Below are 26,879 nucleotides of genomic sequence, written 5' to 3'. Positions count from 1 at the left end.
GATAAGGAATTCTTACCATCATATATAACTTATTAATATTTTGAATTGAATCATTTTCCTAACTAGAGCTGACTTTTTGGAGTGTATTTTTCTCTAGCAGTCAAGCTATAAAGCTCAGCCAAGACAGATTTATGACCTTTTAAAAATAATGATAGAAAATGAGATTGGAGGAAACATTTCAGTATCTGCTTTGCTCTGAGGCCTAAACTGCGAACTCTCCAGTTCTTGAAGGCTTTGAAATGCTGATTCCAGTCTTCTTGTGGGTTCTTAAACACCTTCTCAAATGACCCATTTTAATAACCCGAAAGCTATTATATAACGAGCAGCCATAATTTAGTCCAGGGCTCTAGGGGGACCCTCACAGTTCAGCAATGAATAGTTAATGCAGTATAATGTTTAGCAGGTTATTAGTTTTCACTATACAAATGCTGATCAGGGAACGCTTTTATAAGGTGTTTAAAAGAAAATGTAATTAACTGGTTGCGTGCTTCTGTTGCAGCTCAAATTGAAATTATTCCATGCAAGATCTGTGGAGACAAATCATCAGGAATCCATTATGGTGTCATTACATGTGAAGGCTGCAAGGTAAGCCTTTTTAATTGTTGTTGTTTCTATTAATGTTAAAGTGTATCTTTGTGATTTTTATGCCTCCACTTATGTCTTAAAATTCAACTCCTTAGAATTTTGAGTGATAAGAAATGACAGGACAGAAGAAATATTTTGGTGTTAAATTACACTTAAGGAAGTTATATATATTTTTACTCCTTCCTTCAAAAAAATAGACTACAAAAAGGTATTTGAGCATTGCTTGTCACTTTCAACCCTAGAGTTGAACTGATGAGCAATCTCTGCGGTAACCTTTTTTTAAAAAGAGCTAACTCCAGACTTCTACAATGTCCCTGTCATAAGCTTATAAAAAGATACCTCCAGTAAGTTTAATTGGAATGTCATTGAGTCTTATTGTTAGCACACATATGTTAACACATCTGGCAAAACTGTAGGAAAGCTATCAGGAAGACCTGAGTTCCAGTCCTACTGCCTCCACTCGTCCATATTGTTTTAAGTGTGTCTTCATCTCTTTGTGACTCACTTGCGTCATTTTTAAAGTGGGTATAACACCTGATCTTCCTACTGTTTAGGACTATTCCAAGAATAGAAGAAGAATCTGTACATAAAAAAGTCCTTACAAATGGAAAAGTGCTATTTAACTCCAAATATTATCAGTATTATTTCTGCTATGACTATTTTTACTATTTCTGACCTTGATCATGGGGCAATGTGTACAGCACAGGCATAATGTGCAAATGGGAAATATGTTTATCCCAATAATTCAAGACCCCCCAAGCCCAGATTACCTCTATTATTCAAATCTCAATTTATTAAGATTTAAATCCTCATGCTTATATTGGAAGGGCCTTGAGACAGCTTACAGGATAAAACAGTGCAAAATAAACAGGAGAGAAGCTATTTAAACATTCAGGAGGCCTTTGAGACAGCCAATTGCTACAACCAGGCCTGAATCAGCCCTAAGGCTTTTTGAGGTTGAGTCAAAAAATAAAATCCACAAATTGGGTTAGCTTTCCTTTCAATAAATTAGAAAATACAATGTTGTAAAATACCTATAGACACAAATGACTACTAAGAGACTTCAAGGAAATTAACCTCATAATTTCCTTAATTCTTCATTTTACTGTTGGTCATGGTAACATCTGCTAATTTGTACATGTACAGATGCTTCATGTTGATCCCATCTTAGCAAAGCTTGAGATTTCTGCATACTACAGAACCATTTATGCCCTTTACTTCCAAAATCTGCCCTCCCTCAAAATTAGGTGACTAAATAAATAAATTAAGCAAAATGAGAGGCCAGGCATAGTGGTGTGTCCCTGTAGCCCCAGCTACTCAGGGAAGATCGATGCAGGTTTATCACTTGAGTCCAGGAGTTCAGGGTTACAGTGAGCTATGATCATACCACTGGACTCCAGCCTGGGCAATGGAGTGAGACCCTCTCTCCAAAAAAGTAAATAAAAATAATGAAAAACAAAACAAAATGAAATAATCTGTCTGGCCTATGCCATCCCAGGTTATAAGGTGAGAGTGAGCGGCCCGTGGCCACTGTCATCGCATTGATTTTTGGAGTTGGTTTGGCTGACGTGGCCAGGTAGCCATTGCCTTTCACCCTTACCCTGTCTGTGTTCTGCCTCCCAAATCTGTGTCCCTGGTAGACATGCCATGGCCTTTCTCAATAGAGGGTTTACAGACTGCAGTGCTTGCCTGCTGGGAGTTCCAGTGCTTTTTGTGCATTGCGTATCACCTGGGTGTCTTCTTAAATGGACAGGGTTCTAGGCAGCATCCCGGATACCAGTTCGCTACTTGTCCCTTCATTCTGCCCAAAAAACTGATCGCTTCCTCTGGGTCTGTCAGTAAGGCAAGTGATTATCTAGTAATTGATGGAAGTGATTATCAAGGAATCGAGTCTGGGAAAAGGACAAGGTGTAGGGGTAGGGGATACTACTTCATATAAAATACCCCAACAATTTGGAAGATTAATTAACAACATGCTATTGAGTAAAACCTGAGTTGACTGAGTACCACTGTTCACATAGGCACAAACAGTGTGAATTTTCTTTTTACCCTTAATATTTATGATGACAAAAATAAAAGCAGTAAGAAAACAAAAGGTATCCATTATTCCAAAGTTGTCATTTTTCTAGATTCCCTTCCAGATCTTGTCTGCAGACCTCTTCAGTGCCAAAGTGATTTTCAGTTATCTGTGGCTCTGTTCCTCTGCTCTGTTGACTTTATCCAACGAAAACCACAAAACAAATAAAACATAATTTTGTTAACAGATTGGGCCTATGCCTAGCCAGGGACTTGAACAATGTTATATGTTTATATTTGATACATATGCTATTTGTTCTCCATTATAATTTCCCTCTGCTGTAACACTTTTATTCCTAATTATAAAAATAGAAGTCAGACTTCTATTTTTGCCATTTTATGTTAATTATTTATCATGTTCTAACCAGGTAAAGGTGTTTCTATCATGATCAATTGTAAATAACTTTGCTGTGATAGTGTAATTAAACATAAGAAAAATTTCACATTAGACATATCAAATAGATACCTAATGAGAGAAAAAAGGTGATCAGTCATCTTCTGAGCTAATCATTTTGTGAATGTATTTTAAACTGCATTTTTAAATTAACAACCTGAAACCATAAGAAATTAGAGGGCCTGTTTAATTGCTGAAATAATGATTTTGGCACATAGTTGCTAAGCATTGTACATGAACAGCAAAAATGGTAGAAGCTTTGGTAACTTTTTCTGTCGTTTCTGGCTGTTCCTGGCTCATCTTCTCCCCATCCCCTTTGCTGTCTGTAGAGAGACAGCAGGTGCCATGCTTCTGCTCTGACTCTGGAACCAGACTGCCCAAGTTGAAATCCCAGCACTGCTATTTACCAGCTTGAGCACCTATACCACCGCTCTGTGCCTCAGTTCCCCCATCTGTAAAATGAGGACTGTAATTTTAATAACTTCATAGGGTTGTCATATGCATTTAAGGAAAGTACCTGGAAGAATGCCAGATGCATCAAAGCACTTACTAAGTGTTAGCTGTTGTTATCACCGTTACTACTAGGCAGACTTCTTGGTGGCTTGGTAATGCTGCTCTGTATAGTCAGATATTATTTCTGGGACATCTATGGGTGTAGTCTTGATTGTTGTGACCATTTGCAATATGTTACGTAGAATCTGTCAATAAAAAAGAATACTAAGAGCACTCCCTTGGGCCCAAGCACTATGTAAGCACTGTAAGGGATCCAAAGGGAAGACCGAATCTTTCCCTCAAGCAGTTTATGGTCTAGTTGTAGAGATGAGGCCTGTGTAGGGAAAGCTAAATAGCAATGCAAGAACTAACTATAGAGTAAGGCCACAATCTATGATATACATAAGAAGCACATATAAGCACATATAGGCTGGGCACAGTGGCTCACACCTGTAGTCCCAGCACTTTGGGAGGCTCAGGTGGGAGGAATATGTGAGCACAGGAGTTCAAGACCAGCCTGAGCAATACAGCAAGACTCCGTCTCAACAAAAAAATTAAAAATAAAAAAAATTGACCAGGCATGGTGGTGTTTGCCTGAAGTCCCAACTACTCGGAAGTCTGAAGCAGGAGGATTGCTTAAGCCCAGGAGTTCAAGGCCACAGTAGGCAGCATACCTCGGTAGTCTAGAGGAGAGTTGGCCTAGCAAGGTTTCACTGAGGAGGAACCAACCGTGGGCTGGAGCTGAGGAAGGATTTTCCCAGAGAAGGTGGCTGGGAGGGCATTCTGTGCTGAGGAAGGAGGAGAACAAGGAGTGGCAGAGGCAAAAGCCCAGAACTAGGGCAGTCTTGGTTGTATTAAGGGGACAGCACATAACTCAGTTTGATTGAAGCACAGGGTCACTTTCTGTGGCTAGTGGAAGATGAGGGTAGACAGGCACACCATCCTCAAATTTTTAAGGACTCCATTATGCCAAGGTTTTAATTATAAACGTATTTCACTTGTTCTCTTGAAAGAATCAGGGAACAATGTATTGGCACTGCTTCAGCCTGAATATTGCATTTCCGAAGAACATATGTTAGAATCCAGGCCTGCAAGGTTTTTAGTTCTGTTCCTAGAGACATTTCTGAGCTCTTGGAAAAGAATTTAGTTTCAGCCTTGGGTGAGCATGATTAGGGGGCATAACGTGCGCTGGGGCAGGCCTGCCAGGGAGGAGGGGCAGGTCGTGCCCCATGCCAGCAGAGGAAAAGGCCATAGTAACACTAGAGGCTGTAGATGTTAAAGTTCAATCTTCAAAGTGAATAAAAATATGAAGTGTTAGGAGGAAAATAATCATTGGTTAAGGTTTGCTTTTGAGAAATCATCTTGTTTGCCATTCAACTTCTGTTCCTAATTTCATCATGAGATACAGTGGTTGCTCAGATGATGAGGATGAACATTTGATCTCAAGACACACATACACAGACACGCACATACATTTTTTAATCCATATCCTTTTAGACATTTTGGCTATACAATTTTAACTGCAAGTTTTTTTAATGATAATGCACAGTCCAGTATTGGGGTTCGTGAATTGGTTTCTGATTACATTTAAACCCTTTTCCTCTTGATAAGACTAAGAATAAAGTGGCATTCGTTTGTCCAATATACAGTCATCAGTCAATACATTTAAGATGATGTCTTATTCAAAGCTTCCTCTTCTACCCAGTAAAGATAATTTGAGATAATGTCTCTGCATTAACAAATATATTTTGTTAAACAATAAAAAAGCCTTTCCAAAATATCTAGAGTGTATAAGTGACACCTTCCCCCACTGAAGCAGTTAAAGCCATTTCTGGAGCTTTTTATGTTTAGATTAAAAAGCAGCTTTTATGAATGTTCCTTTTAGGCCCAAATTGTCTTTTAGAGGATTCTAATATTTTTATCTCGGTTGTGAAATGTCGCTAGCCGTGAACTAATTCTGTCCACTTTTCACCATTGATACATTCATGCTCAACATTTTTATTTCAACACTTTTTAATACGTGGCCCCAGTATTAGAGCTAGGCATTTAAAATGAAAATTCGACTTGGGGAAGGACAAGCTGTTATTGCATCCTTACGACGCCTGAGTTTCGGTTCGGTTATACACAGGTGGTAAGTGAAAATTTTTGTTTAGCTAAATCTTCCAGTCCTGTGATGAAATGTGCAAGTGGCAGGGTTATGTTAAACCCCAATTTGCATCACGATGATTCAGATTTTTTTTTATTTGTTTGTTTAGATCTTAATCATGTCTTAGTAACTGCTGCCCTTCCTCAGCTCACAGAAAACCCTGGGCTCGAGGCCATGTTGTAGATGGGGCCCTGACACAGCACCTGGCTTGGGGCAGGTCCCACGTGCGTGCTAGGGAATAACCATTGCTGAATGTCTTCGCTTGGATTGGATCTGAGTATGGCAAAGCACAGTCAAAAGCAGACATCGACACACCAAATACAACACGTGGGCCGCTTTAATCAGAGACCACTTGCGCATACAATTCTGCAGGGAGGCCAGGCACTATTGAACAAAAACGTAGCTCAGGAAATCTGAATTTCTGTGATTTATTGCTGCCACATGTATGAGTGTAGGGCTGGACCAGCTAACTTTTGTGAATGAGGCTGCCTACCCTTTCTAAAGAACAACTTTTTTTCCTCATATGCGTCTTTGAGCACTTTTATTTCTGCCCCCCACCCAACTTTAATTTTATAATTTCATCTGCTTGATTTTAATACATGCGTGACCTGTGTTTACCCCTCAATGAAATGAAGTTATCCTCTTTTTCCCCCCCAGCCAGAGAGTTAACTTTTGCCCCACGTTGATCCAAAGATATTTCTTCCTTCTCACCCCCATGCTTCTGAACATTCTCAACAGGAAGTTGCCAAGATAAATAAAATTGTAACATAGTACATGCTTTCACATAGAAGATTCTCCGCTGTTCTTATCTCCATTTTTCTTAGTCTCAGACATAAAATGAAACGTGGACATACACCCACCTCAGCAGTCCCCCAAGTTCCCAATTTTTAGTTGTATTGGAAAATACAATAATTTGGGCAGGCAGATGAGCATTCATAATAAATCACAGAGTTATGAAGAAATCTTGGTTGTCAAAAGCAAGTGTGTAGCCGTTCCAAAGCGTCTGCCATTAGAATTCAGCAAGGCAGCTGTCAGCTGTTTTCTTGTAATTAAACAGCCAATGAGCAGCTAATTAAGACATATGTGTATACAGAAGTGGAAGTGGGTATGTTAATGAACTGTAGGAATCAATTCATTAAGTGAAAATTGTCAAAAGACCAAACATCAGATCAGCATTTCAGCCTGTGTTTCACTGAGAAAGAGCCCCACGCAGGAGGGGACAACTCAGAATCAGACCCCCGTTCACCTTCCCAGCCATACCTACAGGGCAGCGTCCAACCAGTCCATACTCTTAGACAAAACTATTAAAAACTCCAGTAGGAAGTGCCAGGCATATTTCCAGGCTTTTAAAATATATCTAACAAATGAGTGCTTTCCTACCTGTATGGAAACCTGGTATTTGATACCCTATAAAATGCCGTCTCCCTCATCTGAACCGTTGTAGGGAACTTGGGCTACAGAAATGAAAAGTGGTTTTTTGCTTGTTTGTTTTGTTGTTTGCTCATCTTTTGTTGTTGTTGTTATTCAGTCGGCCCTACATGTTTGTCTTGGTGCTTTTTAGGTGGTATATTAAGAAGTCTATGGCCTTTGGAATAAGACGCACCTAGGATTCAGGAATTCAAATCCTGGGCCTTCCCCTCACCTGCTCTGTGACTTTGGGCATATGGCTTAACCTCTCTTAACTTGCTCATTTGTAAAGCAGAGATACATATCCCTACTTTGCAGTTGTAGGCTGCTGTGGATTGCAAATAATGATGGCAAAGTGTCCGACATGGTGCCTAGTGGGGAGTAGGTGCTCAGCATATCGTCACCACTGTTTTTATCACTGCCACCGTTTTTTCCTCTAGTTGTTCATTCAACAAGTATTTGTGACTTCTCTAAGTATTGCGTTAGCTACTGGAAACAAAGAAACAAGGCAGTCAGTCCCTGGAAAAGGTAGACATTAATAATACAACAAGGTAAGGGCTAGGAGGGGGATAAATTCAGGACTCTTAAGGGTACACATGGGAGGGGCCCCTCAACCAGCTTTGGGAGGGCCAAGGTCAGAGAAGGTTCCCAGAACAAGTGAATGTCTTCTCAGTGAATCCTGAAGGGAAGGAGAGAGTTTCTTTGGGGAACTGTGAACACAGCAGTTTAGGCTTGGTCATTGTATGACTTTGAGAAGAGCTGCCTGGACGTGTGGTCATTGTCTGGTCATCAGCAGGGAGCCATTAAGGGGCTCATAAGCAGAGAAGTGACTTGATGAGTGTGATGTTTTAGGAAGATATCTTTAGTAACTGTGAAATGGATTGGAGGGAATGAGAATGGAAGCAGGGGTCCCAATTAGGAGGCTGTATAATAACCAACTCAAGAAGTGAAAGACATGGAAACTTAAGAAAACTGCAGTAAAGTTGGAGACAAGTAGATGGATCTGAGAAACAGGAAGGTGCCAAGAAGCAGGCTAATTTGGTGACGCTTGGATATGGATGGGGAGGAGGCAGAGATTAAGGCAGTGAAGCCCATCTTTCTGCCTTGAGTAACTGAGGGTAAGATAATCCATGTCACTGAGCAAGAAAACACTGGAGAGGACAGCTGGGAAACAGGCTGTGGGTCAAGATATATTCTCTTCTAGGTCGGGTGCAATGGCTCATGCCTGTAATCCCAGCACTGTGGGAGGCCTAGGCAGGAGGATCACTTAAAGCCAGGAGTTTAAGACCAGTCTGGGCAACAAAGCGAGACCCTGTCTCCTCTACAAAAAAATTTAGAAATTAGCTAGGCATGATAGCATACACCGGTGGTCCCAGCTACTGAGAAGGCTGAGGTGGGAGGATTACTTGAGCCCAGGAAGTCGAGGCTGCAGTGAGCTGTGATAGCACCACTGTACTCCAGCCTGAGTGACAGAGACCCTGTCTCTAAATGTATATATTCTGTTCCAGAAAGAAAAAAAAACTCAGCTAAAGTGTTTAGAACTTATGTAGGTAAGGGGAAAGTCAGTGGGGGCTCTAGAAGGCCAAACCACAACTTTGGGTGAATGCCTATCCAAAGTGGGGGGAATATATTCAAACAACGTGACGGGGAGCTGGTGACACAGCGAGGATGAGGCTCAGGCCAGCCACATGCTGGTAAGCTGTGAACAACTGGCTCTCAGGAAAGCAAAATGTATCTATCTGTATGTAGATAACTTTGGTATCTATCTCACTGATGTAATTTCACGTAATTTTCAAACAATAATAAAATGTACAATATTCTTTATTTTAAATTTCATATAGACAAATAATTCTCACTGAATGCTCTCATGAATTTTGCTGAACTCTTACCTCTATCCCCATGGTTACAGTTGAGGAAAGACTAGTTCCAACATGAATGTTGTTGATATTTTGTTTACATTAATGAATAAGAGAGTGAAACAACAAAGACATTTTGGAACTTCATTCATTCGCCAATGATGACATGAATAACCTCCTTGCTGACTCAGTTAATCGTTTACAAATACTAGAAGAACATTTCTTCCACTTTTTGTGTTACTCACAGTGGGATCACTAGATATGATGTACTGTTAAGTTTAATCTGCATTATTGTAATTTTCATCAGTTTTGTTTGTTTGTTTTGAGACAGAGTCTCACCCTGTCGCCCAGGCTGGAGTGCAGTGGTGTGATCTCAGCTCACTGCAACCTCTGCCTCCTAGGTTCAAGCAATTCTCCTGCCTCAGCCTCCTGAGTAGCTGGGATTACAGGCACCTGCCACCAAGCCCGGCTAATTTTTGTATTTTTAGTAGAGACAGGCTTTCACCAAGTTGGTCAGGCTGGTCTCGAACTCCTGACCTCATGATCTGCCCACTTCGGCCTCCCAAAGTGCTGGGATTACAGATGTGAGCCACCATACCCAGTCTTTTTTTTTTTTTTTTTTTTTTAAGAGACAGGGTCTCACTCTGTTGCCCAGGCCAGAATGCAGTGGTACACTCTTAGCTCACTGCACCCTCAAACTCCTGGGCTCCAACAATCTTCCCACCTCACCTTCCCAAGTAGCTGGGACTACAAATACATGCCACTACACCTGGCTAATTGTTTTATTTCCTGTAGAGACAGGGTCTGTGTTGCCCAGGCTGGTCTCAAACACTTGGCTTCAAGTGATCCTCCTGCCTCAGCCTCCCAAAGTGTTGGGATTACAGGCATGAGCCACTGCATTCGGCCATCACTGTTTAAATCTAGACAGTAAGCAAAATAATAAATCAAACCCTTATTTGTAGCATTTGCCAATTTCTGTGGTGTAAATAATCCCACCAATGGCCATTTTCAAGCCACCCGACCTGCTCTTTCACAGAATGCAGAGTAGGGAAGGGATGCAGAGCATGGTATAGTATTTCTACCTTCAGATATAAGGATAATTGATATAGATAACCTGAAGAACACTGATAATAGTAAAATAATCGTTAAAAAGTGGTTACTTTTTTTATGTCAGGAATGTGTCAGTTAATGTGTAATAACAGATTTAATAACTAGCCTTAACAACAAAATTCCTGAAATTATAGCACTCAGCTCTTGCAACAGTATGAGCCTTCTCCTGAACACCATGGCCTCCATCCCAGTTTGCAAGCTCCCATCTGGGGGGGTCAGTGAAAAATTCATAGTGTGCAGTCATTTTTTTTTAAAGAAAAAGTATTAGGGAATAGAATTTCCAGAGAAGGTAAGGCACGTATCAGAAACAAAAGTCAGCGTAAGGCGTTTTGAAAAGCTAGGTGAAATAAGGGAGGAAACACTGGAGAGATGTCTTTGAGACAGTAAGAATTGAAACAAAAGGTGGATATGCAGGGACTCTATGTCAGGAAATCAAGAATGTGTGACACTGTTTTGTTTGTCCCACACTGAAGAAGATACACTTAAATGAGAGGGCACTGGACTTAAAATGAGGACAAGAGATTGAGTCCCAGCACGGACCCTTACCAGCCACAGGACCTTGGACAAGTCATTTAACATTCTAAGCTTCATTTTTGTTTTTGGCAAATCAGAAAACTAGAATCAATCTCTGGTTCTTAACAAGAGGAAGTCAAAGTCTTCAGGGAGCTTTTTAAAAATATGTACTATAAAAATGACAATTTTGGCTGGGTGTGGTGGCTCACGCCTGCAAATCCCAGCACTTGGGGAGGCTGAGGCGGGCGAATCATGGGGTCAAGAGATCGAGACCATCCTGGCCAACATGGTGAAACCCTGTCTCTACTAAAAATACAAAAATTAGCTGGGCGTGGTGGTGCACGCCTGTAGTTCCAGCTACTCAGGAGGCTGAGGCAGGAGAATCACTTGAACCCGGGAGGCAGAGGTTGCTGTGACCCAAGGTCACACCACTGCACTCCAGCCTGGTGACAGAGCAAGACTCCGTCTCAAAAAAAAAAAAAGACAATTTTTTTCTTTTTTGACCTATAAAAATGGCAATTTCTTATTGTTCAAACTACTATGTATGCCTGGACCACATCCCCAAGGGTTCTAGTTTGATAAATCTAAGGTGTATCTTTTAAAAGCTCTGTGGATGTTTCTGATGCATCACCCATATGTGAACCACTGTACCTGATAATCTCTCAACTTCTTTCAGCGCCAAAGGCCTGTTTGTTTTATTCTAATTTTCTATTTGCAATAGCCGCGTGTTAATATGCTGCCACTAGGTGGTGGTAGTGCGCCAACAGTCACACTGAGCATCTACTACCTGAAATGTATCATGGTGGCCTTCTGGCTCAAGCCCACCATGTTTGTAAATGCACATCTCCATGTATTTTAACATCCATAAAAAGTGAACTTTTACGACAGCCAAGTAATTTGTTAGCTCATGTTTTAGAAATAACAAAATTGCCAAATTATGTACTTGATATCTTTCCCAGCTAATTCACAACTTCAGCACTTTTTTTAACACCTCCTCAGTTCCACCCAAATCTTCACGCCCTAGCTTTGTGCTTCCCCTGCTCTCTGTATGACCTCCAAGCCCTGGAATTCATCTCTCAGCTCACTCACTTCCTAATCCTTTTGCAGGATTTCTCCCCAATCAGACAAAATCTATCTCTGTACTTAGAAGCACACTACTTCTACCCTGAGGTAGGAAGGGACCTACCACACTTTCTACTTTTCTTCTTCTTCCTCTCTTCTAATCTTTCTTCCTCTTGCGTGTTATTTAACTCTTAGTATTTTATCTGTTTAATTTTCCAAATCCTTAATCCTCTGATAACCACCCCCACAAGGAATACGGAAAAGAAGAGGTTTTTAAAAGAAAAATCAGCAGCAACCCAAACCCTCATTCTTCCTGAAATGCAAAGTTCAGTATTCGTCTGAGTCATGGAGGTTTACTTACCCTGTTTCTCACTTCTCAGCTCTCACCTTATAACCCCACTTCACCTCTCGCGTCTGATATTTGATAGTTCTCCTTGTGGGCATGACTCTGTTGACTTAATCCAAAAGATAGATCTCCTTTCTGGTTCTTAGCTATGCCACTCCCAGAACTTTTCAGCAGGCATTTGCTCAGCTGACTTAGTTGAGGTATAAATGATGCTGTAAAGAATAAGGCGTGTCTGCTTGCGTGCCTGCTTTCCCCAAATCCTCAAACTGAGACTTCCAAATAAGGGTAATCCTTTTCCAAGCAGATAGATAGTATGGAAGCTGGACATTGGTTCCAGCCACAGTGCCACTGCTCAAAGCACATACGGAATGCTTCATGAGTTTGCCTTGCAATTTATGGCATAATTACACAGACATCTTTCATGATAGTTATTCTGTGCCCTTGCAGTAAGTTTCATTGTTTGTTTAAATGAGCTAAAGTGATTTAGAAATAAGTAAGGTGAAGTAAATGGGGCAGAATACTTCTGGTCAGAAATGAGGAAAAATGATGGACTCATGAGACTGATTTTCTTATGTGACTCCTAATCCAGATCAGGAGACAACTACAGAATGAGATTTTGTAAAATGTCTGGGCGGTAGGAAGCTGGGTCAGCTAAAGGTGCTAATGTTAGGGAAAACACTAATTTCAGAGTAGATTGCTCTTGCTACTTTGTTTTGTATAACTTGTTTTTTACACTACCTAATTTAATGCTTGCCCTGTATGAGAACAACTAAGGAGGAATTCTTTTGACACACAAGAGAAGCAGAAAAACAAAACAAGATGACAGTGTAAGTTCTGACGTTAAACTATGTGAAGTCATATCCTGGCTTTACCCCATGCTAGAGCGGGGACTCTGAGCAAGTCACTACACCTCTCTAAGCCTCCGTTTTTTCATCCTTAAAAGTAGGGAAATGATAGCATTTGCCCAATATTGCCCTTGTCGGAAGTAAATGTCACAATCTGCATAAAGCATAGAGTGCCTAGTACAAAGTCAGTGCTGTTTTAATGGTACTTGGGATTTGTTTTAATCAGGTATCGTAAGACACACAGATATGGAGATGACTGTCATGAAGGAAGAAGTTTGTTACACAGTAGTTCCCCTTAGCCTCAGGGGGATGCCTGAAACTGTGAACCTTTTAGATACTGTTTTCTCCAATACATCCAGACCTGTGATAAAGTTAAACTTATAAATTAGGCACGATGAGAGATTAACAGTAACAACATAAAACAATTATAAAAATATACTGTAATAAAAATTATGTGAACGTGGTCTTTGTCTGCTTTTCTCTTTCTCAAACTATCTTAATATTCTTTTACTGCAGTTGACACAAGTAACTGAAACAAGGAAACCAAAATGGCGATTAAGGAGGGACTGCTGGACTCACAAATCCCTAGAGACAGGGCCCATGCCACGCCATACAGGGGACACATGGGGAAGCGCCAGGGTCTGTGAAGGGGAGAGGGATGTGGAGAAACACTGCCAAGAGCCCCCACTGTTTTCCACAGGAAGGAAGGCGCAGCAGGATGAGCAGGTTTAGGATAAGTGGCTAGTTTGAATCATTACAGACGGTGCTAGGGGGTAGGGGCTGTCCCTAATTGTCTGGTACCTGACCCTGGTGTGACCGGGGCAGGGGAATCATGGCTAGAAGCAGCGTAAGGGCCTGATGAAGAAGGTGTCCTGGATATGGGCTCTGGCCCGCTTGGTTTTGTGTGAGAGGTGGCTGACAGCAGGTTGTTTGCTGTATGTAGGAGTTTTCCAGCCCTGAAAGGATAGTCCCTCCAGTGTCTGCAAAGCCCTAAGATGTCTGCATCCAAAATACAGAATAAAAAGATACGGTTTAATACAAGTACTCATTAAGACTGATAATCTGTCATCATCATTCTCATGCCCTTAACAGCAGAGCTAACTGATGATTAATATACGGTTTCTGCGTTAACAGTCCTGGACTTTATTAATGGTGGGTGGAAGTTAACTTAATATGTGTATGCAAACTAAAAAGTGGCATCCTTTTCCGTAATGACCCAACCATTATTCAGGAGCTGTGTCTAGTTCTGGATTTCAGACTTTTGAAAGAAATGAAGAAATAGTACTAGATACAGGGGCTTGCACTTGTAATCCCAGCTACTTGGGGGGCCGAGGTGGGAGGACCACTTGAGCCTAGGAGTTCGAGACCAGCCTGGACAACATAGCAAAACCCTGCCTCAGTTTTAAAAAACAAAACAAGAAGTAGTAGTGAAGAAATTGGAGAGGATTCTGAGAAGAAATATGCGAAGTGGAAAAGAGCCTAGAAAGAAAGGTGACAGATGCCGGGATCTGGTCTTCAGAAGAGATATCTGGGAAACAGCATGGCAGCCCTCAAGTACTAGCTCCACTTAAAGATTTAAAAAAATCATTCAGACATTCCCCGTATTTGGTGATCATAGAAGAAACTGTAACAGGCTTAATGTGAAGCAAACAAAATTCAACTTCAACTAAAAGAAAAGCAAATAAATTCCTGATTTTAGGCATCCACAGCGATGCCTTTACACAAGGGTATGAAGGTGAGTCTCAAAAAAGAGAGAAACACCTTTCAGCTTGGACAGAGATTATGTGTCTCAGAGGAAAATGAATACCGAGACAGCTGACCTCTTGGTATCTCTTTCTAAGGATTATCTGCCTCTGTGACCATTTATATTTTCTTGAATTCTCTCTAGTAAGCCCCAAAGAAAGCTTTACTTCTTCTTACTTCCTTTTCACAGGGGAAACACACACACACAAACAATAAAATAAAATAAAAAACATAGCTTTAGATATTTTTCAGAGAGATTGCTTTACAGAAGAGGCGGGACTTGATCGAGGGTAGAGTTAAAGTACAACAGAGAGACAATCTGAGACATGAGGCCCCCAGCCTTGCCTATGTCAAGGTTAGCAAGCAGCTTGGCTGAAAACAAGAGGAGTGAGAAGTCAGGGTCCTGCCCCGTCTCATCGTAGGTTGGATTTTCCAAAGAACTGGAAACTGAGGTCATATACATCAACTTGGTTAACAAAGGCCCCCAACCATTACAAAGGAAGGCAGGTGCACTTCCTCTCAAGCTGCCCACATACCTTCCCACCTGCCTATTGTAGGAAAAAAAAAAAAAAAAAAGCACAGATAAACAAAAAGAAAATTAAAATCTGATTGGCCCCACCAACTAGTGCCAACAATTTGGGGCATAATTTTCCAAATGTTCTTTTATAGTAAATATATGGGTGCCCTTTTTCCCCCAAAACTTGGATTATACTATGTTTAGCTCTTTAGTTGCTTTTTAAAAAATTCAATGGTATATTTTTATCACCTTTTTATATCAATATTTCTGAAATACCATTTGTAGTGGTTGCTGAATTCCATTGTATGAGTATACAATATGACTCTCTTAATTCAGTAATGTTGGACAATTAGGATCTTTCTACATTTTGTATATTATAAATAGTACTGTAAAGAACACCCTTGTAGGAAAATCTTTGTACCATTCTTAATATTTCTTTAAGGTGTATTCCTTCAAAGATTAGCTCAGTGGGTAGGCTTTTTAAAAATTTTTCATACAACTGCCAAATTGACCTCCAGAAAAATCATTTGGTGGGAGAGCACCCTTATCAGTTTGCCTGCCATTCTGTTGATTCTTTAGGATTTTACCTCTCCCCACTAGTGTCGCCCTTGTTGGGGTCATCTATCTTCACAATTAAAGCTTCGAAGATAATAATCATCTTTTGTACCCTTCATGGCTTTGCTTCATGGAAATGACTCTACTGATCTTATTTATTTTCTGCATACATCCCTAGCTTGCAAAACCACTGAAAGATAAATCAGCAATAAAAAGATAACAAAGTGGCTCATGCCTATAATCCCAACACTTTGGGACGCCCAGGCGGGAGAATCACTTAAGGCCAGGAGTTCAAGACAGGCCTGGACAACACAGTGAGACCCCCCATCTCGACCAAAAAAAAAAGTTGATAGATAGATAGATAGATAGATAGATAGATAGATAGATAGATAGATAGATAGATATAAAATTAGCCAGGCATGATGGTGTGCACCTATAGTCCCAGCTACTCAGGAGGCTGAGGAAGGAGGATGGCTTGAGCCCAGGAGTCCAGCCTGAATGACAGAGCAAGACCCTGCCCCCTCCCCTGAAAAAAGCCCCCGTGTGTTTGGAAATTAAGGAATATGCTTCTAAATCACATCTGGATTAAAGAAGAAACCTACTGAAAATTAGAACATGTTTTTCACTGAATGAGAATGAAAATACTACATAGTAAAGCTTTGGGGTTGCTTTTAAAACATCACTAAAAGGAAAACTTAACACTTTAAGAATAAACAGTGAAAATTAATCAGCTAAAAGTACAGCTCAGGAAGTTAGCAAAAACAAACAAACAAAAATAAAGTTATTGAGGTCAGTAGCTTCTTATACATCTTTGTATCCCCTCTCATTTCCCAAACAGTGCTTGACACATGAGAGCAACTTGATGAGCATCGAACTGGATTTGTTCAATCTTTAAAGGCCATGGTTCTGAACATGTGGTATTTCTAAACTGTCAGGGATGAGGGAATGTTTCCAATCTGATTGATCTGCCAAAATAATCCATCCAAGTGTTATCTAATGCTTGCAATAGTAGATTCGAAGTTGGGAAGTAAGAAACGCCTAACGGGCCATGTGTTGAAGTGGGCTAGTGAAGATTACCATGGTTCACCAGGTTCACAGTGCCCAGGTTATGGTATGGCTGCCTTTTCCTTAACTTGGAGATTCCAGGGAAGTGTTTTGTGTTTATTGTACAAAAAAAATCTCTTGGAGATAAAGGCTAAAGGTAAGTCCCTTTGTATCATTCCATCAGGCACATTGCTTTTTGATCATCAGAAGCCAAGAACAAGGACCTGGTCCTATGCCTTTTACATGGGCAACTGTCTGTTGAAGTTAAAGAAAGTTTTGCATGTATAAGGGATGGAGGATTAGGCCCTGGGGATCAATTTTACTCAAGGAAAAAGAAGTGACTTTAATTTCATTAATGGTCTCCTGGATGATTCTGCTACAAGTTTAATTCTCCATTAAATATTAATGCCGCTCAGTGCCTAGCATCCTGCCTTCAGTATCATACCACTCATTCTGACACTAACCTGTTTTATATTTTATAACCGTATCACAGGGCTTTTTCAGGAGAAGTCAGCAAAGCAATGCCACCTACTCCTGTCCTCGTCAGAAGAACTGTTTGATTGATCGAACCAGTAGAAACCGCTGCCAACACTGTCGATTACAGAAATGCCTTGCCGTGGGGATGTCTCGAGATGGTGAGCTCTCACAGCTTGAGTTGTACAGTTGCAAGGGGTTGTGAAAGTGCCTTCTAAAACCTGGACTCAGATCTGCCAATATCTGCCCCGCCTGTCCCCTCCTCATTATTCCACCTCACGCCCCCCGTGCTCCTCTGGCAGCTTCATAGAACTCACAGCAGCCACTTCCTCCTCCTCCTCATCCTCAGTGTCAGCCAGCTGGCTGATGGGTGGGGGTGGTGTGGAAGAGAAGTGTCTCGTGGTCAGAACACCTTCAGATTTTTGATATTTCAGCCATTATAGGTGGGTCGATTGATTGACGGTAAGTGTCATCTGGGGCCTTACTAAAGATGCCTCCTCTAGGCATTTTCCCCCGTAGGATACGTGAACCACAACTGTTACTTGCTTTACACTAGTAAGTCTATTGGAGGTTGAGATGAAGCCGCTTTTATGCTAACTGGATATTTTGAATCACATGCCAAAGCCAACTATTTGTACATACAGAATGTGTGAAAATAGTGCAAAGCATGGCTCAATGACAAGTGTTCTTTTCATTAAACGAAGCTACTTTAAGGAATAGAGACCATCTATCATTCAAGTACAAAACGTTTCAAGATCTTCCTGGAAAACTATCTTAAGTGCACTGAATAATCGACACCAGATTTCAAGACAGTTATGCTTATACGTGGAAACTGGGCAGAAAGCACAGCGGGTCCATTTTAAGGATTTTTTCCAAATATACCAGCTGGCTCTCTTAAGAGATCCCTTTGAAGGAAAATGTCTCCTCCAATGGAATTTCAGCCTGTGGAAAAATACTTCAGAATGCGGAGCAGGCTTTCCAACAGTCTGCCTTCCCCGTAATCTGATGTTCTTAGCGCCCGTAGACCTACATAGGCACAAGTTCACTTTTGCTCCTGCATATTCTAAGAGGCCACTCTGTGCACCACTACAAAAGTGAAGCTTTTGTCATTGGAAGTTACAAATCACAGAACTTCCACCATATTCTCAGAAATTCCTGTGACATGCAACTCAGCAGATTTCATCTTCTGATGGTACTAAACCGACAAAGTTAGGTATATCTCCTCCATTTGTAAGTTCAAATCAGAAGTTGTGTGTGCATTTTCTCAAGAGCTGGTCCCTTTATTTCACTTACAGGATATAATTGCCGTTGTTAATATTAAGACAAAAGTTAAATCATAATTGCAGAGTCACAGCAGAAAGTTTCACCTGTGGGTATTAGGCCCCTTAGGTGTCCTAGAAAATGTTTTCCAAAACATTAAGCACCTTCAGTATGCGTTCTGAAAATTTTGCATACAAGAAATAGCACAAGTTGTTGTAGGCATAGAATGAATTCTGGAGGTTATGAAATTATGGTTCTGAAACTCAGAGCCCACATCAGCCTGGTTGCTGCCTGAGCAGCACCACCTAAGTTTGTTATCTGAGTCGTGGAAACTGGAAAGTGACCAGTATTCCAGCTCACTTGTTTCCTCTGTGAACAAGGACAGAGCGTCCTCTTTGGCAAGAAAAGAATTCACCACCTGGCCACTGTGGGGGCTTTGGTTCCCAACTTCGTGTCCATCTATCCTGCCTCCTGCCCTGGACTCTCATAACTATGATCTTAGTCAAATGGCTGGATGCATCCACCCCATCAGCTATAAATTTAATCACAATCTATTAGGAGAACTAAGTCCCTCCAGCAAAGGCTGAGTCGAGCTGAAAAATCAATGAGTTCATGGAAGAAGTCAGACCAGGAAATCATAGGGTTTTGTGTTTGTTTTTGTTTTCAGTTATCTTGGTGTTTCACAAGAATTCATTTGATATTCTGAATGAACTGGAAAGTTACTATAGTGATGGCTCCACTTTAAATATGGGGACACATCCCAAAGAGAAGCATTACAAACAGAAATCTGCCCAACAAGGATTATATATTATAAGGATCTTATATTATAACACCATATTTGTCCTTTCCAAATCCTGATGCTGTGATTACTTGAGGCTAAATGAGAACAGCAGAAAGTGTTTAAAGATGGGTCCGGCTGGGTGTGATGGCTCACACTTGTAATCCCAGCACTTTGGGAGGATGAGGCTGGAGGATTGCTTGAGCCCTGGAGTTCCAGACCTCAAGCCAGGGCAACATAGCAAAAATCCACCTCTACATAAAGTGAAAAAATTAGCTGGGTGTGGTGGTGTGCACACGTGGTCTCAGCTACTTAGGAGGCCGAGGTGGGAGGATCGCTTGAACCTTAGAAGGTTGAGGCTGCAGTGAGCCACGTTCACATCACTGCACTTCAGCCTGGGTGACAGAGAGCAAGACTCTGTCTCTAAATAAATAAATAAATAAATAAAAAGATGGGTCTCAGGGTTCCACAGGGGCTGCCATGACCTATGAGTGGAAGAGGGGCTTCTTGGGTCAGGTACTCTGATGTAATTCAAAGAATTAGAGAGGCCTCGTCCAGTTCATTCAGACCTCACAATGCAGCTGCAGAATTAGCCATTTGATCAAGGAGGACCGTCAGAGCGCACAGGGCAGTGAACTGAATGAGCGCTGAGGTTTGGCTGCTTTTTACTCCTCGAACCCTGTGAGTCTTTGCTTCCCTGCGCCTTGGTCTGCATGTGGGAGAGAAAGAGGCAGCCTAAACCAGCTGCACAGAGGGAGAGTGAACAGCCCATTAAGTTATCAGTGGGGCCCAGTGGGTAGAGTGGGGATGTGACAGCAGGAAAACAGAGATGGCATCTCTCTGGGCCTCTCCTACCTGCACCAGGTCTCTTTCTGCAACATGAGTTTCTCTGGGATGTGTGTTTGCTGTTGGGGAGCTGGAGTGAGCCTGTGTGGGTTGGAACTGTTTTCACCTCTGAATATGTCCTTATTTTGTGGTCATGCAGTTTTGGATTGAGATTGTCTGAGACTTCAAAGGAAACCCCAAAGCTCGCAGGAGAGAATATTGAAGAAAAGCGCATTGTATGTAGTATGGTTTGGCTTTTTTCTTCCAGCTGTAAAATTTGGCCGAATGTCAAAAAAGCAGAGAGACAGCTTGTATGCAGAAGTGCAGAAACACCGGATGCAGCAGCAGCAGCGCGACCACCAGCAGCAGCCTGGAGAGGCCGAGCCGCTGACGCCCACCTACAACATCTCGGCCAACGGGCTGACGGAACTTCACGACGACCTCAGTAACTACATTGACGGGCACACCCCTGAGGGGAGTAAGGCAGACTCCGCCGTCAGCAGCTTCTACCTGGACATACAGCCTTCCCCAGACCAGTCAGGTCTTGATATCAATGGAATCAAACCAGAACCAATATGTGACTACACACCAGCATCAGGCTTCTTTCCCTACTGTTCGTTCACCAACGGCGAGACTTCCCCAACTGTGTCCATGGCAGAATTAGGTAATGGCATGCATGCTTCTCCTGGGATGCTCTGTTCATGCCCTTTAAAGTAAAAGGGGCATGTCTGACTTTCCTCTAATGAGTTCTGCTACATGTTGCAATTCACCTTTACCATTTGGGCCACTTCATTTTCTGCCCTGCCCCCTTGCTTTTGACCCTCTGCTGTTTCCCATGGTTTATCCAATACCTGCATTGACCTCTCAGCATTAGAAATGGGACAAAACCAACGGAAGCAGTCTTTGAATTCTGCAGAAAACTGGAAGCTCAGGAAATGGCTACATTAACTTCATTAGTGGTTTAGTTATATTCCAGGGATTGCTTTATACCTAAGGTGACAAAAGAAAATGGCAGTCCACAAACTGAACTTGGCCCATAGACGTATTTTTTTGACCAGTGCAGTTTTAACATTTTTGAATCAGTTGCTAATATTTAAATTTGGATAATTATACCCAAAAGTTCAGATTTTTTAGCTTCTTGTGGGAGGGGAAAAAATGATCTATTTACAGTGGGCCAACATTTGTGAATGTCAACAGCCAACTGGCAACAGCCAGGGGCTTACACCTTTCAATGGGCCCACCCCACTCCTGCCATTTATATCATATGCACAGCCCCTGTAGGCATCTAAGTTTTGCAACTCTGATATACAGTATAAATGTTCAACAGAAATTAGCTGCTTTACTTACCAAAATGATCTGATGATGGATATTGGTAACAAAATTGATGTAATTCATATAAGGCTCACCATGCAAAAGACAAAAAACTGTCCTTTTCTTATTGCTGGAACATTACTGCTTCTTGGGAGATGTGACCTAGAAATGTTGATAACACAGACAATGGGCAACTTTCCATTTCAAGAAGGTTGTGTTAACATCCACTGCTATATTTAATCGATTTTTAAGTACAGCACTATTATTAGAAAAACTTTGATAAGAACCTTTGTAGTTTTTGAATTTGATCTGCTCCTCCTGGTGGTTCCTCACACAAGGTTATAATCCTTTGGGATATTTCAATTAGTTGCTGTGGAGATGACTAAGTTAATACGAGGAGAGAATGAAGACTTCAGATGGAAAAGAAACAGCAGGTTCAGACTTGAGCACAGAAATCCTCAGTTCACAGAAATAATGGCTGTGTTCTTTAGATGGTTTCTCTACCTCTGCACCCCATAAAACATCTTTTAAGTGAAAATTTATATTTCCAGTAAAATCTTTCTCCAAATAGAACAAATTGAATGTTCTTTACAGTTTTTACACAAGCATCTCTTTATGGGTCTAAATTTAAATCCTCAAGAGCAGAGACATTTTAAGCCTGGTCTTTAACCACTGAACAGCATTAAAAGGTGTATTGCAGCTCTTTTGATTAACAGAGAAACCTCTGAACTAGAAGCCAAGCTGAGCAGAGGTAGGTTTGGTTTTTTTTTTTTTTTTCTTGAACTAGAACAAAAACCTTCCATTTTTGTCATGAAATCTTGGTTGGCTGAGCCTTAAGCAGAACTGTAATGAAAGTAAAATTTTCAGATATGAATAAGGATTTGATTGAAAGCTGACATGATACCATGAAAAATGACCTGACTCACTTTAGGTTTGCTTCCACCTTACCATAAGTATTAGTGACTCTGTCCTGTTTGCTTGTCAAATGTTCAATCCTGAAATAAATCCACAGGCCTTAGGCAAAGCATTGCCCTTGAACATGGCACTTTGGCTAAAAAATGCACTGACACCGAAGTGGGGCCAGAGATGGCTGAGCTGATTCCCTGAGGCTCCCGGACAAGTCAGCTTCCTCTTCCGTGGTCTCACTCTCCAGTGCAGTCTGGGAGCCCTGCCCCCTCATTGCTTGCTCTATGTGCTTTTAAATTAGGAATTTTTCACAGGTGGTGTGGCATTTTCCAGGATAAATTAAATGAGATCATCACTAGGAGAATTCCCAAACCCAAAACTAAACTAGCATTTATCTGGAAAGGATATAATTGGGCTGTAATTCTCTTATCCCATTTATGCATGCAAAGTGTTTCAGGGAGCTAAGAGTATCATGAAAGTGGCCCAAGTCTTGTTGCTGCTTCTCCAAAGCTACTTACATTTCCCTGGTATTTCTTTTGGGGCTTACAGCCTGCTATCTCTTTAAGACTCTTGACTTCATTTTAGGCTAAACTTTGTCATCACATTTTAAACAAATGAAACCAATTATGTAATAGGAAGATAAATTATAAACCAACATGTCCTAAGTCCAATTCTCTCTTTCAAGTGTAGTATGCACAACCTATTACTTTTAGTGAAAAATATGTCTTCATCCTTGGCTAGGAAATTTTGCCCTTGGTGTACAATTAGTACCTGAATTATACATTCCAGATAAACAACCTAGGTTTTAAGTGCAAATTATGTTTGTTACTATAATTGATAGCTAAAGCTTTGCACAGGAGAAACAACTGATATATTGGGCAAACAGGAGACAAGAAATCCACTTATATGGGTGGTGGTCCTAGCATTAATATAAGTTGTACACCCCAGTATAAGTCACATAACATCTGTGAGCTGTAGTTTCTCCACCCCTAGAATATAAAGGTCTGTGTCTCAATCATAGCTCTGCCACTTGCCAGCTGTGACACCTTGAAGAAGTTACTTCACTGTGGTTCAGTTTCCTCATCTGTAAAATGGAGATAATACTAGTACCTTTCTCCTGGGGTTGTTTTAAGGATTAAGTGAGAAAACACATATATTTAGGATAGATACAAATTAGGTGGGACTGGCATATAGTAAATGCTATATGTGTTAACTGTTATCATAATTCTTAATGTCATTATTATTTGTTAAACAAGGACAGTTTGGACTAGATGCTTCCTAAAGTTCCTTCCCACTGTGAAAATCTGTGACTAACTCAGACGCCAGGACTTCCCATCTGAAGTGTCAAAGCGCTGGCTGTATTGCTGAAACAGTCATGGTTGGGGCACATGACTTGCCCCAGTCACAAAGTGAGGTAGATAGACTATCTGCTGAGCTCAGACAGAAGCCAGGTCTCCTAACTTCTAGCACAAAGTGTTTCACTATTCCAGACTTTATCTGAGAGACCATGCTTAAATTCTCGACTTTTATTCAGCCTGACCATACTCGCGTTTGCTGAAATGGAGATTTAAAAATAGCAAAGTGTCTAAAATGTTACACTTGCCAAATCGACTATGAATTGGAATGAAAGGCTGTTGGTGAGCAGATGGTGTGAATGCAACCACTGCCCTCTACTGGTATGTCATGTACATTGCATGATTTGTTGTCTCACTTTTTATTGGCTGTTTTAAATAGGTAGGGATAAGTGGCCACAGTTTCTTAAGACAAAGTGAAACCACAAGATGCTAAGTATCTTATTAACTAGAAATGAAGCATAACCTGGAAGGAAATGATATGCGCCTCTTCTCATCCTTCACTCCACAGCATTCCCCTCTGCTTCCCCGTGAACTCTTCATCTTCATCATTTTTTTATTGGCAAAAATTGGTTTACATTCTAGAAACGATCTTATATAGTGAGAGTTCTTTCCAAAAGAGGTAGTTCACTACCTTATTTATGTATTTTCTTGTTTCTTACTCCCCATTATTTTTGTCTTTACTCACCTCTTCTCAAGCATCATTGATTCTAAGACACATAATTTACTGGCTTCTCCCTCTCACTCTCAGTTTCTCATTCTTTCCTTTACATTTGTTCGTGTGTGTGTGTGTGTGTGTGTGTGTGTGTGTGTGTGTGTGTGTGTGTTTATGTTATTTATTCATGCTGTTTTAGTGTCTGTGTGCTTCCAAGAAGGGCTGTTCAGGTTTATTATGTTTCAGTGTCTCTAAGGAGATTCTGGTTTCCAGCTCCATTTAGGTGAACCTGCTCTGTTTTCACACAAACAAGTCTGCTTCTGTTTGACAAAAGCAGTAACAAATTTCCAAACAAATAGATACTCTCCCTTAGTGTTGCCAAGTTTGCATTCAGCACCATTCTTTTAAAATGGCTTGCCTATTCTATGGTCAAAACCCTAGGGAGAGGGATCATTTTTTGATATGGTTTTATATTCATGGGATTTTGTCAATTCTTTTTAAAGAAATACTTCTTTAATCATCCTTCCCTTCCAGAACAGTTATTACCAAGCTACTCCAAATTGTTAGTTCCTGGCATCTAGATTCCAGCAGCCTTCCATGTGGTCCTCCTGCCTGAGCTTCTCTGTGCTGCAATCCACCAAGCACAAAACTGCTTGTTCCATTTCCCCAGATATAATTTTATTTTTATTTTTATTTTTTTTAAGATGGACTCTCGCTCTGTTATCCAGGCTGGAGTGCAGTGGTGCGATCTTGGCTCACTGCAATGTCTGGCTTTCAGGTTCAAGTGATTCTCCTGCTTCAGCCTCCCAAGTAGCTGGGATTACAAGTGCCCGCCACCACACCCAGCTAATTTTTGTATTTTCAGTAGAGACAGGGTTTCACCATGTTGGCCAGGCTGGTCTCAAACTCTAGACCTCATGCCTCAGCCTCCCAAGTAGCTGGGATCACGGCGGCCACCACCATGCCCTTGTATTTTTAACAGATACATGTTGGCCAGGCCGGTCTTGAACTCCTGACCTCAAGTGGTCTGCCCACCTCAGCCTCCCAAAGTGCTGGGATTACAGGCGTGAGCCACCACACCCAGCCAATCTCTTCCATTTCTGACAGCTTCAATTACTTTTTTCTTTCTCTTCTTCTGGGTAATTCAGCTTTGTATCTTATTATCTAATGTCTTGAATTGTCCTTCCAGTGTGTTCGTATGTGTTTGCCAGATTACTAGTGTTTGCCAGATTTCTCTAGTTCCTAGAGAAAACTTCTTTGGCCTCTAAGTCTTTAATATCTTCAAACTCCTTAAGCTCAAGTATAATAACTAATATTCTGTAGCATATTCTAAGTAATCCTCCCCATTCTAAGGGCTCAACTCTTTCAATTCTCATAGCAGCCCTGTGAAATAGGTACCATTTCCCTCATTTTACAAATGAGGAAACCAAGCACAAAGAGGTTAAATAACATACCCGAGATCGCATAGCTAGTAAGTAGCAGAGCTGAGATACAGACTCAAATGAGTCTAGCTCCAGAGTCTATGACTTCACAACTACACTATGCATAGCCACATGGTAGGCCCTCAGTAATGCTTATTCTGCAATTTGCAGGAAAAACTAAATAAATACCTAGTTGTCACCATAAAAGAGTATCATTTTCTAGTTTTTCAAGAATAAGAATAATCCTTCCCAGGTCAATGTTATGTGGCAGATGTGTCTTCATAAAAATGCCAAGAAGAAACACCAGGTTAATCATTGCCTATGTCTATCTAGGTCAGTATTTTATCATTCCTAGACATGAGTATAAAGACACAGAACAAGGGCCAAGTCAGGAGGGTCTTTGAAGTCACCAAGTCGTATCTTCAAATGTTGGCTTTGCAAAGTCCCTATCCTCTTTCATGTTGCCAAATACAAAACAGTTCCAAATTACTTGTTTAAATGTGTAAAGACAGTCAAAACCCGCACAGACATTGTTTTCTACTTGTTATTTTTTTAAAGTAAATATTACATCACCAGTTATTCAAAGAACTTGGCTTTTCATGTTTGTGATCTCCTGTTTTCTCCTTAGAACACCTTGCACAGAATATATCTAAATCTCATCTGGAAACCTGCCAATACTTGAGAGAAGAGCTCCAGCAGATAACGTGGCAGACCTTTTTGCAGGAAGAAATTGAGAATTATCAAAACAAGGTATGATCTGAGGAATTTTTCCTCCTAGGATTGAGGCAATATTGGGGAGGGTGTTGGTATAGGAAATTTGGTCAAGAGTTCCCACAGACCAAAGAATGAGTGTCTTTCATCAGATATCAGGTTTCTGTTTAAATATCTTTTTTCCAAAGCTGCTAATGTACTTGAAGCTTTGCAGATGCCTGCATGCAAAATTTAAGCAATAGCAAATAATTTCTATTGTGCTTTCTAGGTATACACATACCTCCTTCCATTTGTCAACAGGAGAATAGATTAAGCAGCTTCCAAAAGCCCAAATGAATGGAGATTTGTCTCAATATCCCAATCAAAGATTTTAAGGTCTGGAAGTTCATGTAAAATAATCTCAGCCTCATGTTTCTGAAAGTTGACAAGGAAGCTTCATGTTTCTGGAAGTTGTATTAGGGAGTATATACAAAAAAAGTGTAGAAGCTATGATCG

At 41.0% G+C, this 26,879-nt stretch overlaps 1 protein-coding gene and 1 long non-coding RNA gene across 3 annotated transcripts in view; one reads left to right on the top strand and one right to left on the bottom strand.

Annotated features, from left to right (window-relative positions):
• LOC116273116 (nuclear receptor ROR-alpha-like) overlaps nt 1-26,879 on the top strand; it is a 73,678-nt gene that overhangs the window by 28,880 nt on the left and 17,919 nt on the right. For both annotated transcript variants that reach the window (XM_031662055.1, XM_031662054.1), the window contains 4 exons: nt 500-585; nt 17,185-17,326; nt 20,297-20,692; nt 26,302-26,423. In XM_031662055.1, coding sequence (XP_031517915.1) covers nt 500-585; nt 17,185-17,326; nt 20,297-20,692; nt 26,302-26,423 — 746 coding nt within the window. The remainder of the gene's footprint in view (nt 1-499; nt 586-17,184; nt 17,327-20,296; nt 20,693-26,301; nt 26,424-26,879) is intronic.
• Nucleotides 2,623-26,879, bottom strand: part of LOC110743854 — a 41,936-nt gene continuing 17,679 nt past the window's right edge. Inside the window, exons 2-3 of the long non-coding RNA XR_002523597.2 lie at nt 21,376-21,501; nt 2,623-3,753 (exon numbers count right to left, since the gene is read on the bottom strand). This is a non-coding gene — a long non-coding RNA (uncharacterized LOC110743854). The remainder of the gene's footprint in view (nt 3,754-21,375; nt 21,502-26,879) is intronic.

The sequence above is a fragment of the Papio anubis genome, unplaced genomic scaffold (assembly GCF_008728515.1).
Source record: "Papio anubis isolate 15944 unplaced genomic scaffold, Panubis1.0 scaffold37, whole genome shotgun sequence".
Classification (NCBI taxonomy): domain Eukaryota; kingdom Metazoa; phylum Chordata; class Mammalia; order Primates; family Cercopithecidae; genus Papio; species Papio anubis.
The sequence above is the reverse complement of the archived record's forward strand: the minus strand, read 5'-3'. Positions and strand labels throughout refer to the sequence as shown.